At 36.1% G+C, this 16628-nt stretch overlaps 1 protein-coding gene across 1 annotated transcript in view; it reads right to left on the bottom strand.

The window, feature by feature from the left end:
• The window catches only part of LOC118262721 (sensory neuron membrane protein 2), a 121795-nt gene extending 105382 nt beyond the window's left edge, over window positions 1-16413 (bottom strand). Inside the window, exons 1-2 of the mRNA XM_035574292.2 lie at window positions 16190-16413; window positions 674-831 (exon numbers count right to left, since the gene is read on the bottom strand). Of these exons, the coding sequence (XP_035430185.2) occupies window positions 674-831; window positions 16190-16306 (275 nt within the window). The 5' untranslated portion in view covers window positions 16307-16413. The remainder of the gene's footprint in view (window positions 1-673; window positions 832-16189) is intronic.
• Window positions 16414-16628: the final 215 nt, after the last annotated feature.

The following is a 16628-nucleotide window of genomic DNA, read 5'->3' as shown; positions in this document are numbered from 1 at the left end:
TAGGTACAGTAAACAAGATGCATAGATTTTTGAGCGACTTTATATTTAAAGTCGGCTTTGACGAAATAAATTATGCAACATGCCGCTGGTGGTGCGGGTGAGATTGCCAATATGCGCTGGCAAGTTAATCCTGCATCGACAATGTGGATCGATTATGACGGCTTTGAACTTGTAGATTAGCAAGCTTGTGGTGTAGGCTCTAGCAACCAATCTAACCATGTTATAATAAAACATATAGCTAAGTAAATTGATCACGACGGTATGCAGGTATCAATGATGATATCAATTATCACATGTTGTAGTCCACTACTTGCCTAAGAACCTCCTCTATAGATACTAGGGTTTGTAATAATCTCCACGTTTGACGGGCAGTTTGAAGACCGCAATTAAAAGGTTCAGAGTTTGTCAGAGAGCGCTGCTGTTCGTTCTCAGTTAAATATATAGTTAAATATGGTGTTGCATGTGTCCATGAGCGGCGCTGATCGCTTACCATCAGGTGATACGTCTGCTCGTTTACCCTATTTCATAAAAAAATATGCAGTTCTTTTGTCGACTCTTACGACACCCACTGGAAGAGAAGATGTTGTCAAATGTCCTTACTGTCAATCCCTGACATGGACATGGGCACATAAATATAGTTTTAAGATAACAAATAATATATTGAAGTACTTACTTATAGACATATGGTCCTACTTCAGTGACGAATGGGACACCGCCATTCAGTACGGATTGTGGATTGGTCACGTTGAAGATCTTCACGGTGAAGTTCAGCGTGAACGGCACCCTCTCGAACCTCTCCATCTGTATTGTGTTTTCTATAAGCACGACCTCCTGCAACCGAATATGGGTTATCAAAACTATATAAGGCAGATTCTTTCAGTTTTATGTCGTTACCAGGTAAGTGTTGGTGAGCCATGCATCGGCACAAATGGGCCGGTTCGACCAGAATGATACCACGGCTTCACAGAAAACCGACGTGAAACAACGCTTGCGTTGTGTGAGTGAGGTTACCAAAAGCCCCATTACCTCCCATCCCAATCCCCGATTCCCCAACAACCCTTAAATTCCAAACACCAAAAAGTCGGCAACGCACTTGTAACGCCTCTGGTGTTTCAGATGTTCATGAGCGGCGGCAATTGCTTACCATCAGGTGATCCGTTTGCTCGTTTACCGGCTTACATACCAAAGCAAGAAGCCAGTCCATGACACTGAAGAAAATCTAAAGTAAACAAAAATTGAGTATTTTCAAAAAGCTTTTCTTTGATCGATTTATGTGTATCTATATATTAATACGTGATGCAAAATGCGTTTATGTGTAGGAGAAGTGCAGAATGCTAATATTTTTCAAAAATAATGCTTATAAAGTACATTAAATCAATAAATAAAACATTACACACCCTACCATGAATAGTATCGTATTCACAGAGTACATTGTAATCGTATTTGACAAAACGTCAAAATTGACAGACATTGCGATGATATCCTCACGTCTCATGTGAAAAGAGGTTTCTCATTGAAGGAGGTTTGGTTAAACTAATAGCAATTCGTTAAATAAAAATTATCCTTGAACGTATGTTAAGTGGTATTGTAAATTAAATCGTATATGGTCGAATTTCGACCACTAGGCGACCACTAGTTTATTAAAAATACCAATGCACACTCCATTTGTTTTTCTATTCATTGTCTTTATTACAGCGTCTAAACGCTGTAATGAATGCATTTTGCAAAGCTGTTCGTATCACGCTGCAGCAAAGCGTCATTCTAATTCAAATCTATTGTTAGGAATTCGGTGCAGCACCCGACGCACGATCATCGGATGCGCGTCGCTTCGCGCCCTATCTCTGTCACAAACGAATTGCAATTCACATCCATTCTGTACCAAAGCCTGCCTTCCTGTCCGCTCCCCTTTGAAGAGTTTTAATTAAATTCCGCTGGACGTCACTGTTGCTCTGACTAGTGACGTCATACGTCCATGTCTGTTATTTGGCTTTGTTTTGCAGATGATACGACATTCTCTTATACCCTTATCGACTGTCAGGTATCCGAAAAGACAAGATAAAGAACCAAGACAGTTGTGTTCCTTAGAGAAATCATTCGGGTTAGTAGAGATGTCAAGCAAAATACGAGATTAAAGAAGTTTATAAATATGTACAAAGTAGGTATTATGGTTATTATTTGAATATTTTCTTGATGTCTGCCTCGTTGATTGAGTGGTGGCAAGTGTTTCTCCGATTCTCGGATCGGCCAAAGCAATGCTGGGCGTTTTTCGGTTTTCCGAAAATTTCTCAGAGTCTTGAAATGTGCCCAACATATGGCAATAGACTTATCCCCTAGTACATGGCACTTATAACGCAAAGTGGGTGTACATTGTACAGTGGCTTACGTGCCTTAATGTGTACCTCCTACCCCTTCGGGGATAAAAAAGGAGTGACGTGGCGTTACGATCTATACATGTTTTTTATGTTCAAATTTTATTTTTCAATAACGTGTACGAAAAGCAAATAAACACTACATTTCTATTAAACAAACAACAGTTTTACACCAAAATGAAACAAGCACCGACCATAGGTAAGTAAGGCTGGGCGCGGTGGCCGCTGGGCGCGGTGGCCGCTGGGCGTACGCAGCAACCACGGAAATTACACCTGCCATTCAAATTTCAATACCAGACACTCAATAATTGGATGCAATTTGCATTTTGCCCATTGTTTTTATTTTGCGAGGGCTGCAACAATAGGATGTGGAGAATAGCCGCATTGCTTTTGTCAGTTCACTTTTTCGGTGATGGGCAAACGCCATGGGCATCGCTTTGGGCATGGAGTGCCCGGTGCCATGGGCAAACTACGCATTGTTTCCTCGACATTCAACAATTATTATATCTCTGTCTGCTTCTTAATGTCATGAAATCTCATTTCCTTTTACAGGTTTGTTTAAAGGAATATTTAGCATTGTCATGTATTGTTGTTTTAATGAAATAAAGTTGTTGTAAACGTGTTTTGTTCTACAAGTAATCTTACATGTTATTTCACTTTGTGGGGAGTAGCTAATCTTATTGTTTTCTTTGAAGAACTGCCTGGTTGTTCATTGTTTATCAAATGATTGTGAGGTATAGAGGTTCAAAGGAGTTTTCTTAAACTAATTTATATTTTGTTGAATTTTTATTTATAATATATTTTAGTTTTAAGTTGTACATATTTATTTATTATTTAAGTTCTTATTTCTTGTAGATTTATTTGTCACCGGCACGCACGGGCCGGCTCCACCGGAGTGATACCACGGCATCACAGAAACAACGTGTGTTGTGTTTCGTTGTGTGAGTGAGGTTACCGGAAGCCCAATCTGACCATACCCGATTTCCCAACAACCATGAAATTCCTAAGCCCTAAAAGGACGGCAACGCACGCAAAAATATTTTTAATTAACTTTTATATCTGTATACCACCCCTGGTTAAGAGACATAATATCTCGGTATTTGGCAAGAACACGCGTCATGTTATATGATATTAAGATACATAACATAGCCTTTGTCCACATTCCTCAGCTCAAGCGATACGGTACATAGTTAGTTAGTAGCCACTGAACCCTTTGACGTATGTGATTGCGTCTACATAATTATGTATGTATCAGTGCTGTGTCTCTCTATATACTTACGCAAACTCAATGATTATGACAGAATAATAAGCATTATGGTAACCAAATTAAGGTCATAAACTTTGAAAAACATCACTTGTAAATAAAATTGGATTGTCTGTTTGATTGTCTGTATATAAGAATTAGAATACATACAAAAAAAATGTTTTTTTTTTTAATTTTGTCTATTTGTCTGTCTATTTGTCTTTGTGTCTGTCTGTCGCTTTGTTTCGGCTAATCTCTGAAATCGCTAAACCGATTTTGACGGGACTTTATAGCTGATATACTAAGCAGTAACTTAGACTTTTATAAGACACAAAGTCCGTAATCCACGCGAGAATCCAGGCAGAGAATAAACTAATAATATAAATCTTTTGAAGTTCTAAGATCCCTTTAGACTTTGATCTTAGCTATTAATGTCAAAGCAACTGCAGGATGCCTTCAAGTAGTTTACAACTAATTTCTCTCGTTCCTTCAATCGGTTAATAGGTGCTAAGAAACTATGACGTAGGAGGGAAGATCGCGTTCCGGAACTGCGTTGTTCGTATTTCTGAAGCAGCTCTGTTAATTAAACCTAGTCTTCAACTAGGTATAGATCAGATAGCAAAAGTACGGTCAGACTGCTAGGCAATCATATTATAATGGGTGATTTCCTCAATTAAGAATTAATTGGTTTTAGTAACAAATCTTCTTTATTGGCGATATATTAAAGAAGGGCCAAATTAAAAGTAGCTTTAACCGACGAGCATGCATGAAACGACTGATGACTGTTGATGAAGCGAAAAAGGTATGTAAGATTCGTAGCAATTGGCGTTCCATTATTTCCGTCTACGCCCATTGGAAACAGGCGTGAGGTTATAATTATATGTATGTATTAAAAACAATTATAGTCTCACTTATCGCTTCTTTATTAAAGATTGCTTCTAGAATTGTTACAAGCTTTTATTTTTACATATCTATGAAAAAAAATAAAAAAATAATACACACACAAACACAAAGTGCAATTTCCCAAAATTCATAGAAAACTGTTGTATTTATCATACCAATTTTTTTAACCCACACTGTGATTTTTTCCTGTATCGTCGGAGCGTTTACAACATACAATTTCACATACACGTGTCACTCAGACCCGAAATAACAAATACCTATTGGAAAAGCAATGAATTTGACTAGATAGAACGCTCTCAAAATAACTTTTTCTTTAGGAAATGGATAGAAACTTCTTACGAATAGGAGAATCGTCTGTTGTTTAAAAAATAATCAAAGTTAAAGTCAGAGAATTTATTTCAATTAATCCTTAATTAAGCACTATAGACACGTCAAATTGAATTCTCCGTCAGTAATATAAAGCTAGGTGCTCATTCCAAAGTGTAGCTTCGAATGAAGAAAAACGAGCACAGAATCTATTCTGCATATGAAAACGTAACACAATTTAACAAAAATATTTAAAATAAAACTGTATTTCTAGAACTTTTTTGCTCACGATACTTGCAGTACTGAATTCATTAACAGGAAAGTCGTAGTCGAAGTGTCCGATGCTTAAAACATCACGGAACTACAGAAGGCATTCAGCGAACAAGTCTACCTAGTACTAAGTACCTCTCGGATATCAAAAGAAACTAGAGAAATGAGAACAAACAGATTTCGCTCACAAACTTCGTAATAAATGCAGTACGGAGCTCATTGGCTTGGGAAACTTCCAATATTGTAAATACCATCGGTCTCTTCTTTTTTGTTTAAAGTCTCTCTACTTAATGACACTGCAAGGCTTCAAAGGAACCTTGTATATCAGAGTCTTTCCCGTTTATTTACCTTCCAACTACCGCCATGTCGTCCCTTTGAGAAGACTATTGGCAAATTAATTCGTTCGCATTCCATGTTTGCTTTTTAAATGCTTCTGTGCTTTTTTGCGATGCAGTACGATACGAAATTAAATATGTACGGTATTTATTTATTTATATTTACTGACGTTCTCAATGACGTTTGCATATTATAATGCTGATTTATCAGATATCTTGAGGATCCAGGATATCACGTCATATGTACTCTTCGATGTAATTCGACTAGTTACAAGCCAATCTAGGGGCTCATATTCATAAGGAACAATGTACGACACACGACGCGACGCGGTGAATGTTCCGTCGCTATTCAGCCTACAGGACTAAGTACGTATTCATTTAAATTATTTAATAACGGTGAGTGCGTGGCGCTTTGAGGGTGCCTAATGTAGATGCTTACGGTTCCTAATGAAATTAAATCGTACGGTATGCTCTTTGTTTTAAAAACTTTGTGTGAAGATGCAATTTTATTTCTCTTCGCCTCTTTCGCAATTAGATTTTGCTGAGTGGTATTGCTATTGTGTATTTCACACGTTCCACGTTATTTTTATGAAGGAAAAGTGTTGTTGGCTTAATAATGGGAGTAGCTAGGACGTTGTTAACTACCTCAAAATTAAGTTGATGACAAGAGATTTCAAGAGCCCCGTTAATTAAAAACTACTATTTAACAAACACATTCTCCTCGTAATTTTTATGTTTACAAAAATACATCTTAGACACTACAAATCGTAGACCACTACAGAATCAACTAGCACGGTTCTCCGACATCTTTAATTGATTTTGTCTGGACTTTAAATAGACTATGACCTCTGAGTTTGTTTCGGCATTTCTTCTCAGAGTAGTCCGATAGGAAATGCCGGCCTCATCTAGTTATTTAAGAGATTGACGTGTAAAAGAGTTACATTGTAACTTATTTGCAAAAATAAATATCATTTAACATCATCATTTGTAAATATAAGAGTAGGTAATTAAGTAAATTGGGACTTCAACAAGAGCTACCAGTAATTGACAAACGGAGCAGAGATTTGGTCACTGGCAATGCGACTGGTCCATCAATTAGATTGGTTACTATCTATCTAGAGGGCTATGCTATCTTACATATAAGCTAGGAATCTCTTTGAAGGATCGAATGTGATTGGATCTGACAGATAACCGAAAATACGTAGTCCAAAGGATTGGTTAGTCAAAGTGGTAGTAGCATTGGTGTATACCGTAAGTCGTACCGTTTCTGTATTTAAACCTTTGTGCTATGTACTTTAGAACGACATTGCATTCAGACAGTATTTTATATGTAATAATTGAATGAAAAATCTTTGTTGCGCTACGTTATTAGTCTCATTCGAATATTAAAGAAATCAATCTATGTAAATATCATTATTCTTTCATACTGTCCGATTAGGTTACTCGACTAGTTTCGAGGCACGTTCGGAGCCATAACCATGGAAAACTACGCACGACGAGCGACGTATAAGCTTCATTGTGTAGGCAACTGTTATTGTTATTTGTGTTATCTATTTCTAAACACAAAACAACGTACTTACACCGCAATATTGTCTTCTTAAACGACAATAAACTTAAATCCTATAAAAGTGACATTTATTTTATAAATATGTAAAAGCACCACTAAAACAGCACTTTCCCAGCAGCACTTATTGACAGGCAATAGTCGACCTACTTGTCAAATTACGTTAAGGTCGATATTGCAACAGCGAGAAAAACGAACGAAGGAAAATTGAATATCGATCAAAATCACTGGCAGAATTTCTTAGATAGTATGATTTTTATTATTTCCTGGTACCTCTAGTTTTCTAGAAGCTAAGTAAATGCTTTGAAGTTATTTATTGGAATGGGAGTCGTCTGGCTTCCTTTTACGTTGCGTTTATTCGTTTTAAATCAAGCGGCCAAGTAGTTTTACCCCCAGCTTTGTTCGAGAATCGAGACGGAGTTGGAAAAGTTTCCAAGGCATACCTACCTTGAGAATTTATACTTGAATGACGTCAAAGATACCGGATTGTTGGTCTTGTAGAATTAACTTCGACGGAAGCCGAGGTATTGGTTTAGTCTGAGATTTGTTGTGTTCTATTCTTGCGACCGTCTCAGCGGATTAATGTTGTAGGGATCATGTTTCGCCTTTATGATTCTGTTTGAGATAAATGAAATGACTTATCAAGTGTTCTACATAAAAATTGGTCTTTTAATACCAAAAATGAGAAAACATGGTTTGGTAATTATTGCCATAGAGATATGCAAGGTGTCCCTGTAGACGACGTCCACGTGACACCAGGTGGTCGGCAAGGTTCCAACTGTTATCAGAAAATTAAAAAAAAATGTAAGCCTACAGTTTTTACATTACAGTGAATTATTATGTGTTATCCACGAAAAAATGCACCAGATGCCAGAAAGTGCCAGATTTTTTACTCTATGCTACAAATCTTTCAGATAATTTTACCTTAATAAGTCATATCTTTGTAAGTAGGTACATGAATCAACAATCAGTGCATACGATACATATCTGCATAAATAATTGTACACGAAACGATAACCACTTTCTATTAAGTCAATAAAAACAAAACTATAATTCACGATGAAAAATAAATACCGTACATATATTTTTATTTTATTGCCTAAAAATATAATCTACCAATTTTTATAACTTTCGCGAGATATACTAAATTAATTATTATGATTTTCAGCTTACTCATGTATAAATATTTGACGAGAAACATAACTAGTATTCTAAAGAACCCAAAGATTCAATAAGAACTCTTATTAACTGAGCATTTTTACATAATACGAATAATGAAATTATTTATGTTAAAATGTACCTTCATTTTGTATAAGTGGCCCAAGATCCTCGAAGGTATGTGCTCGAGGGTATCTACAACATACGTGCTTGTTACCAACTCGACAGGATCACAACTAAGGTCTCATAGTATTATGTACACAGCACTTATGTATCATAATGACAACACGAGATGTGAACAGCAGTTTGAGAGGGAAAATTACCTACTATTATAAGCCACTGGACCCCACAAACTTTGTTGCGCTTCAGAAACTTTATTTGCTTACATAAGAACCTACTCTTAACAATAAGAAATCCTTACAAAAATTAATTAGCAAAAACGGTTGAGCTGTTCTCGAGATTTGCCCTTAGCAACACATTTATTTTATTTATTATAATTTTTGTAAGATATACTATATTAACAATCGCGACAGTCACCGCGTCTTGTGTTGCGGAATGCTGCTCATGAATATGGGTCTCATGCATGGCTTGAGACTAGACGAGTTTCTTGTCGAACCGTTATGTGAGTTAGCAGATAATATAATAATAAAAAAAAACATTTTTATACAATGTGATAGGCGTGGGACTTCTAACCCGTTAAGGCTGAGTACTACATCTAATTTTATCGACAAAAAAAATAATATGGGGGGTTGAACCCCTAATTGAAAATATAGGAAAATAGTGATTTTTTCGGTAAGAATAATTCACAAATTATTTTTTTTCTCACCAAAACATTATCAAACATATGAAAAAAGTAATGAATTAGTTAGCCAAGGTTATTAGCTACCGTTTGTCGTCTTTTTTTTGTTTCTACGACTCATACAACCTTTGATATCAAAAAAAGTAAAAAAAATATTAAAATGGCCATAATTTTTAGGGGGAGGGGATTCGACCCCTTCGACCCAGGACTTTTGTCGTTAAAATTAGATGTAGTATTCAGCCTTAACGGGTTAGAAGTCTCGCCCCTATCACATTGTATAAAAGATAAACGATAGATGTTATATAAAATTCAAATTTTAAGTCGGTAATAAAGTGTGAAGAGGTTCAGCACTCTTAGGTTTCATTTGATTTATTTAATAATACTATTTACATAAACACACATAAAATCGATTATCCTTACAACTGATACTTGTATCGATAAAAAGGTTATAAAGATACTTTACACCCACACTGATACGTACTTAATTTACAACGACATTGAAACGTTAAATTATCAGAAAAATTGCTCTGTGATTCTTTATTATCACAAATATAATTATGCAAGTGATATGTGCATATCGCAAAGGGAATTTAGATATGTTCCAACCCAAGGCTCAGATAAATATTATAATGAAGTATAACAATTGTTCAAGCAGCTACATAAAATCAGGTTGAGAGGCTGCTTCGTAACTAGGCGCGTTTTTGAGGGCGAAAATCATCCCTCCTCCCACGCTGGGTGAGGCGAGAGGGAGTTTCAGACTCTTACTCACTAAAAAATTTTGTAGTGCCAAAGAGATAAAGATTTACAGCCGCACTTAGAGAGATTTAACGATTACTTAAACTATTCCTTAGTAACGATTTTGTATCGAAATCAATCTGTAAGGACTGGGTTAAGTAACCATTAATTGACTCTGAGTACGGCGGTTAATATTTTAATAGTCACAGAGATTACACTAACAAGACCGTACGCTACATTAGCGCCCTCTTTATGCTACACAAACAAAAACAATCCTTTTAAGATAGAGAAACCACAATAGCTTTACTCTTGTACCCAATTAGCCATTTGAATTGCATGCAGATTGCCTGTCTTTGTGCTGAATATAAGCAATATCTACTAACAAGCTCGTATGAAATCCCATTTGTCTTTGAACGTCTGGTCTATCGAATATGTCAACAACAAGCACATGCTAAGGTAACCAGCACTATTGTGCTTGCAAGTCTTGTGGAGGCATGAGCCACTATATTGTAAGCCTTTGCAAATGACATAAAGAAACTATGTGAGATGGATAGAGGTGAATGATAGAGCAAGATTATTAATGAGCAAGACAACAACATTCAACAAAATTGAATTAGCGAAATCGGTTTGTATAAGCTTTAGAGTTAACTCCGTACATTGAGTTGTAGTGAAGGTTTAGTTAGTACGGTTTGGAGAATGACGTTCCATCCAGATTCACTGAGTATTTAGTTTCATCTTCATCATCATCATCATGATCAACCGAGAGACGTCCTCTGCTGAACAAAGGCTTAGTCCTCCACGTAGAACGACAAGCCGCCACCGGCATCCTCTGGCTCCTCGTGACTAGTCTAAGGTTTAGTGGAAGGTCTGCCCACGTCACTATTGTCTTTTAGGTTAGTTTATTGCACTTTAGTCACAATATGAATGGTAGGCGATTATTCCTCTCAGTTGTTGATAGCTACACAGTTATATGTTGACTATATTTTAATTCGTAAGTCTCATTGTTTTATTACGCTAAATTGTACGCGCATCGTTAGCCTAAACTAGATTGCCGAGTAAACAGAAAAATGGGTGGTGAAGACCGTACGCAGTTCAACTTTTCTCGAGATTTGCGATTTTCATAGCATAAAAATATTGTTTGGTTTATAAAAAGTTTGAACTTTCATGATACAATATTATCAGGTATTAATATGTAAACATTAAAATAGTGACATGTAAACGTAATAATGACAAAATAATTAAATATTTTAATTGAAATAATCAGGAGTTGATATCATTAGCTGTTTCATTTTTTATCTAAGTTTATCAGGATTATTAGGATATAGAACACATTAGGAAAGATATTTTGTGTTTAAACAATAAAAACACGTGCTTTGGCACTATAGCAAAGAAATTCTTTCACAGTGCTTACATGTTTCGTTTCACTAAAGTTTTTTAAACTAGACTCGCTAAACTTTTCATTAAGGAACAAAAGAATACAGGCATTCTCTTGGCATGTTTCCAAGGCACTAGGGTTTAGCAGTTTTAACCTGATTTTATTTTATAACGTTCAAGTTTCGAAGTCTACTTTTTTTATAGGACAGAAGACGAAGACAGACAGATGACCTAATTGTAAGTGACGGTAGTTCCGCCTTTGGACGTCTACCACACCAGAGAGGTTACAAGTGCATTACTGGCATTTTAAAGGACATTGGGCTTACTACTGTGTGTGTATAAGGATGCTTTTCTACCAGAGATGTGCTATGCTACGTTGCTGTATACGCGTTTGCCTTCAACCAATCACATTCATTGGAACACATAGCTTAACACTAATGGAAACGAACTCAGCTAAGCCATGTTTTTATGTTTTTTTTTATATATATAGAAAGATACGTGCTATGGGTGTGTCATGGACGGTTTCCCTACGCTGCGCATCTTCTTCGCACAGCCATTTTACGGTGGCGCATCTTCATAGCACATCTTACTCGCACAGCTACAAAGAATCAGTAGTATCAGTGGAAACAGTCACATAGTTTCACAGCGTAGCTATTACATCTTCATAGCATAGCTACATAGCACATTTCTGGTGGAAAAGCACCCTACCAACAAATCTAGCTCGAGGTCTCAGCAGATATACCTAATTTAACCTGACAAATATCAGGCCGCTTACTCTTGAAATCAATCTCAATGTCAATGCTATTTTAATCCAATAAAATTTCCATAATTATTTAATGTTAACTCAATAATCGTAGGTTTTAAAGTAGCATTCAGAGTCCGGTATATAAAGCCAAACGCGCCATTTACTTAATTCAATATCTACGCAATACGGATGCAATGGGCGCTACTGTTGCAACTTAAGAATACATAATTCCACAATATCAATGTCGATCGATCGAAATTAGACCATACAGCTAAGTTAGGTCCTAATATCGCTTAATATTAAGAAAGTTAAACACCCAATGAGATGCATAATAATCGCTAGTTTCCAGAAATTCAACAAAATATGCAAAATACCTACATACATATAAAAATCAAATTAATTCTGGCCACAGATCTTCAAAACAAGTTTTTTTTTATATAAAAACTTCATTATTAAAACGTTCCTTTTATTTTTATTACAGATAGGTATTGACATTTGACATACATAAAAATAAATTATAAATTCAGAATTAATGTGACATTAATTAATTTTAAATTGAAATATTTAGATTTTTGTCGCTATTTTTACAGCCTTGTTTAACGAAGTCATATGTTATATGCGACTGTGAGGGGTCACGAATTAATTTCTTTAAGTAGGTGAAGTAAAATCGAAAATACTAGGTTACATAGCATTCGTATCACAACGAGCCAAATAATAGGCGTTCCTCTAAATATTGTACTCAAATGCCTAAAGCTTTGGGTGCACTACTGTTACATGTACCGGTTACTTACTTTACCAGTTACGTAAGTATGTTTTGATGAGCCTATAACCACAACACTTCAACTCCCAATCTCAAATATCCCTATCATCAATTCCCTAACCCCCAAAAAGCCGACAAACACTTTTAACTCCTCTGGAGTTAAGTCCAGGGGCAGCAATAGATAATTGCTTTTTTTAAAGGGGGTAAAATCCAATGTCTTTTCCCACCTTGATCGAGGGGAGAGAGTATCAGACTCTTATTGAAAAAAAACTACCCCATTCCTACTCTAACCGGAGCCTCGGTAAACCCGCTAGGTAGTCCGCAGCTCCGGATCAGGCATCAGCCCTACTGGGCCCATTTGTGGTGGTCTAATGGCTCTTTGAAGCGCGCGCCCAACGCGACGCCCCGTACGCACGGGTCTGATTCTGGTCAGGCGGCGAGCTACCTTTGTTCGCCATCCGTAGACCCCGTCAGGTAATCAGTCTGCCCAATTGCCATTAAAAAAACCCAATTAAATCCCATTCTTCGCGACCACGCAGCAAAGTCAAGTTGTAGGTTTACTACTGTATTGGATGATTTAAAAAAAAAATGGAGTAAGAACCTAAATGGAAACGCGAAAACACACTTAACTTGTCTGGAGTGAAGATCTTAGTAAACAAGATTAGCGATTAGCTCGATAAAATTAAGATAAACACGCATGTAGGTAAAGTACAGATTTACTGTTGAAGTAAATTTTATCGGACAATCCACACTTATTGTAACTGTAACAATAGATATCTTCAAAATCTATTTATTGTCTTACATTGGTACTCAAGTGGACAAATATTACACACTTTTCAAGCCCTAATACGGATCCTACAGTACATACAAATGGGTCGTAGAAATAACATTGATTTTATTTCTCTACTTTTATAATATCGTGAGACATACTAAATTAACTTAAAATCACGGTTGACGGTATATTCGATTACCTGATTGAGACACTCACATTGCCATATATCAGACAGCCAAGCCCCTGTTTAAGCCCCAATTAAACAATGGCATTAAAACGGTAATAAAAAAATAAATGCACGGAATTGACATTGATATTTGATAAAGCTTCCCTATCATCGATACATCCGGAGCTGCGGACTACCTAGCGGGCTTACCGGGACTCCGGCTCGACAAGCAGGAGTAGGAACGGGGTGGTTTTTAGTCAGTAAGAGTCTGACACTCTCTCTCGCCTTGCCCTGGCGAGAGAAGTCATAGGATGATTTTCCCCCCTGAAAAAAAAAGCATCGATATATCGCTTACTTATACGCATCTTCATAGCACATCTTACTTACACAGCTACATAGCTTAGTATCAGTAGAAACGGTCACATAGTTTCAAAGCTTAGCTATTACATCTTCGTAGCATAGCTACATAGCACATCTCTGGTGGAAAAACACGATTAATTGGTATCTGTTTTTCTTTAAAATGCTGATCTGCAGTGTTCTTTGTGAAGCATGGCATTCTTGCTGATGTTTCATTGTAAATACCAAAGGCAGATGTTGGTTTGTTTGTTTATTTATTCTTTTGCTTTGGCCATTCAAACAATGATGGAGTCTAACGAATTGCAGATCTGGTTGTATTGGTATTTGTTTTATTCTTGTCTTATGCAACCAAAGTAATGAAACCGTTGTACTATACTAAGCAAACAGTTGGAATTGAGAATAGAATTAGATTTAAAAAATACCACGAACTTATTTTTGCTAATCTTTTCTAATACTGTATTTACATCTAATGTGGTAATCAATGCTTAGACATTAGGTACATTTAACTGTTTACGCTTGATGCCACTCGCCAAACGACTTTCTTTTTTATGACATTTAGTAGATAACATAAATTTTCATAAACAACCAAATCTTTTTATATTTTATTAAGATTAAAATAAACACTTTAAAAATATTTAATTACAACAGGCTAATTTTTTTATCATGATCTAAATAAATCAAATCCTTTTCCGGATATGTAAATGTTTTAAAATTGACGCGACCACAGACGACGAATTGCTTTCAACTAATTTTACTAAACTGACTCGATTTGATACCTATTATAAAAGAAAAAATAACGGCTCATAAAATGTTACATAATATCTATTGATCTTTGATGTTTAAAAAGTCAAGATTTGACCCTTGACACCAAAGTTGTCAGTGTAAATATCTATTCAATAGGTCACTCCGGCGCAGGTTGTAAATATTTCCGTAAATGCATAATATATTAACAAGACCATCGATCACTGAACGACAAAACATTTAATTATACATCATTTTAACGACGCGCGACATTTTAAATCAATTTATCTTCGAAAGTATTTATTTGTAATTGTTTCGAAAGTAAGTAAGAAAATAAAAAAATACGTGTCGATTATTTTAAAATTATCTACAAGACGGACGTTATAATAAAAATCAGTCATCTACGCTATTGCTAAGGACTGGGTTAAGTAATCATTAAATGACTGTGAGTACGGCAGTTAGTTTTATAAGATCCTTATATTAATTACTGTTAATCATAGCAATGAATGCAATATATTATTACTATGCTTAGATAGAGATGAGTTGCTGTTATATTTTTGTGAAATGATACTTAGGTCATACAAATAGTAAGCTCGGTAGATGCATAGCCTTGGACGACAGCTATACTTTTTTAAATATTGTTTTGATATTTGTTGTTCCTAGTCCACGATGCTTACTTAAAAGTAAGCATTTATTTCAATTCATCCTTAATTAGGCACTTTTGAAAGATCAAATTGGATTGTCCGTCAGTCTGTTCGTCAGTGAAGTCTGTTCCAAAGTGTCAAATGGGGAAGGATGAGCAAGAAACTCCATCTTTACTTTTTCAAAAAAAAATTTTTTTACCCTTGCTCTGATACATTATTTATTTGATCCTTTGCCTATTGTATGTTTCAATAATGTATCAACAATACAGCGTCGAAATTAATGGGACTACAAGACAAGATCGTCTCAATAAAAAAAAAAAACATTGTATAAGCATTTTCTATTATCCATACGAATTGCAACAAAACTGTTTCATCGTATTAAAAAAAATCTTAATCTAATTTATAAATGAGAATTGCACTTAACCCAAGTCAGACACAATTACTGAACCCCTCTTTTGTTCTGTCCAGATTTCCTAGGCGACCTAATTGAAACGAGAATGCTGTTGACCAATTGCAACTCAGGCTACGAGGAACAAAGGTAATTCTGCACTAAGTAGGCGCTTGAGTGTTTTATTTATATTTTCTCGACGTTGGTTTTAATGGTACCCATAATATATTTTTACTTTTTGGAAATAAAATTGAAGAAAGTGTGGGAGAGCCATGCTTCGGCACGAATGAGCCGGCTCGACTGGAGTGATACCACGGCCTCACCGAAAACCGACGTGAAACAACGCTTGCGTTGTGTGAGTGAGGTTACCGGGAGCCCAATTCCTCCCTTCCCAATCTTCCCAATCCCCGATTCCCCAACAACCCTTAAATTCCTAACCCCAAAAGGCCGGCAACGCACTTGTAACACCTCTGATGTTTCAAGTGTCCATGGACGGCGGCGACTGCTTACCATCAGGTGATACGTCTGCTCGTTTACCAAAAAAAAAAGAAAATACTCACGCCTGTGATCACATTCCGAACGACGTTAGGTACCACAAGGAAGCCGACGATACAGCTGCCGATCACAAGAATGGCACCTAAGCTCAAAGTGATCACGCTACCGATCACACCACACATTTTCACAATCACACTTCCAATTTAACAATGTTAATTATTGAAAATGTGATAATTACTGTTCGTGCGTTTAATACCGCGCGCTACTGATTGTGATTAGTTGACATTGTGCACCATATATTTTCATTGATAACAGTATCCAAGATTTGTACTTGGTCACTCCGTTGATAAAATGTTATCAAATAAAAATCAAATACAATTACCTGAACGAATTTATTCAAGAATTTTTGTGCGTTGTTTTCTTTTTGTTTACTGTTTTTTTTTGTTTTGCTTATTGTACCATTATGTTAGGTGCACGAGTAATAAACAAAAAAAAAGTAAACAC

This window comes from Spodoptera frugiperda, chromosome 25 (genome assembly GCF_023101765.2).
Source record: "Spodoptera frugiperda isolate SF20-4 chromosome 25, AGI-APGP_CSIRO_Sfru_2.0, whole genome shotgun sequence".
Classification (NCBI taxonomy): domain Eukaryota; kingdom Metazoa; phylum Arthropoda; class Insecta; order Lepidoptera; family Noctuidae; genus Spodoptera; species Spodoptera frugiperda.
Note: the sequence above shows the minus strand (reverse complement) of the source record. Positions and strands in the feature narration are given on the sequence as shown.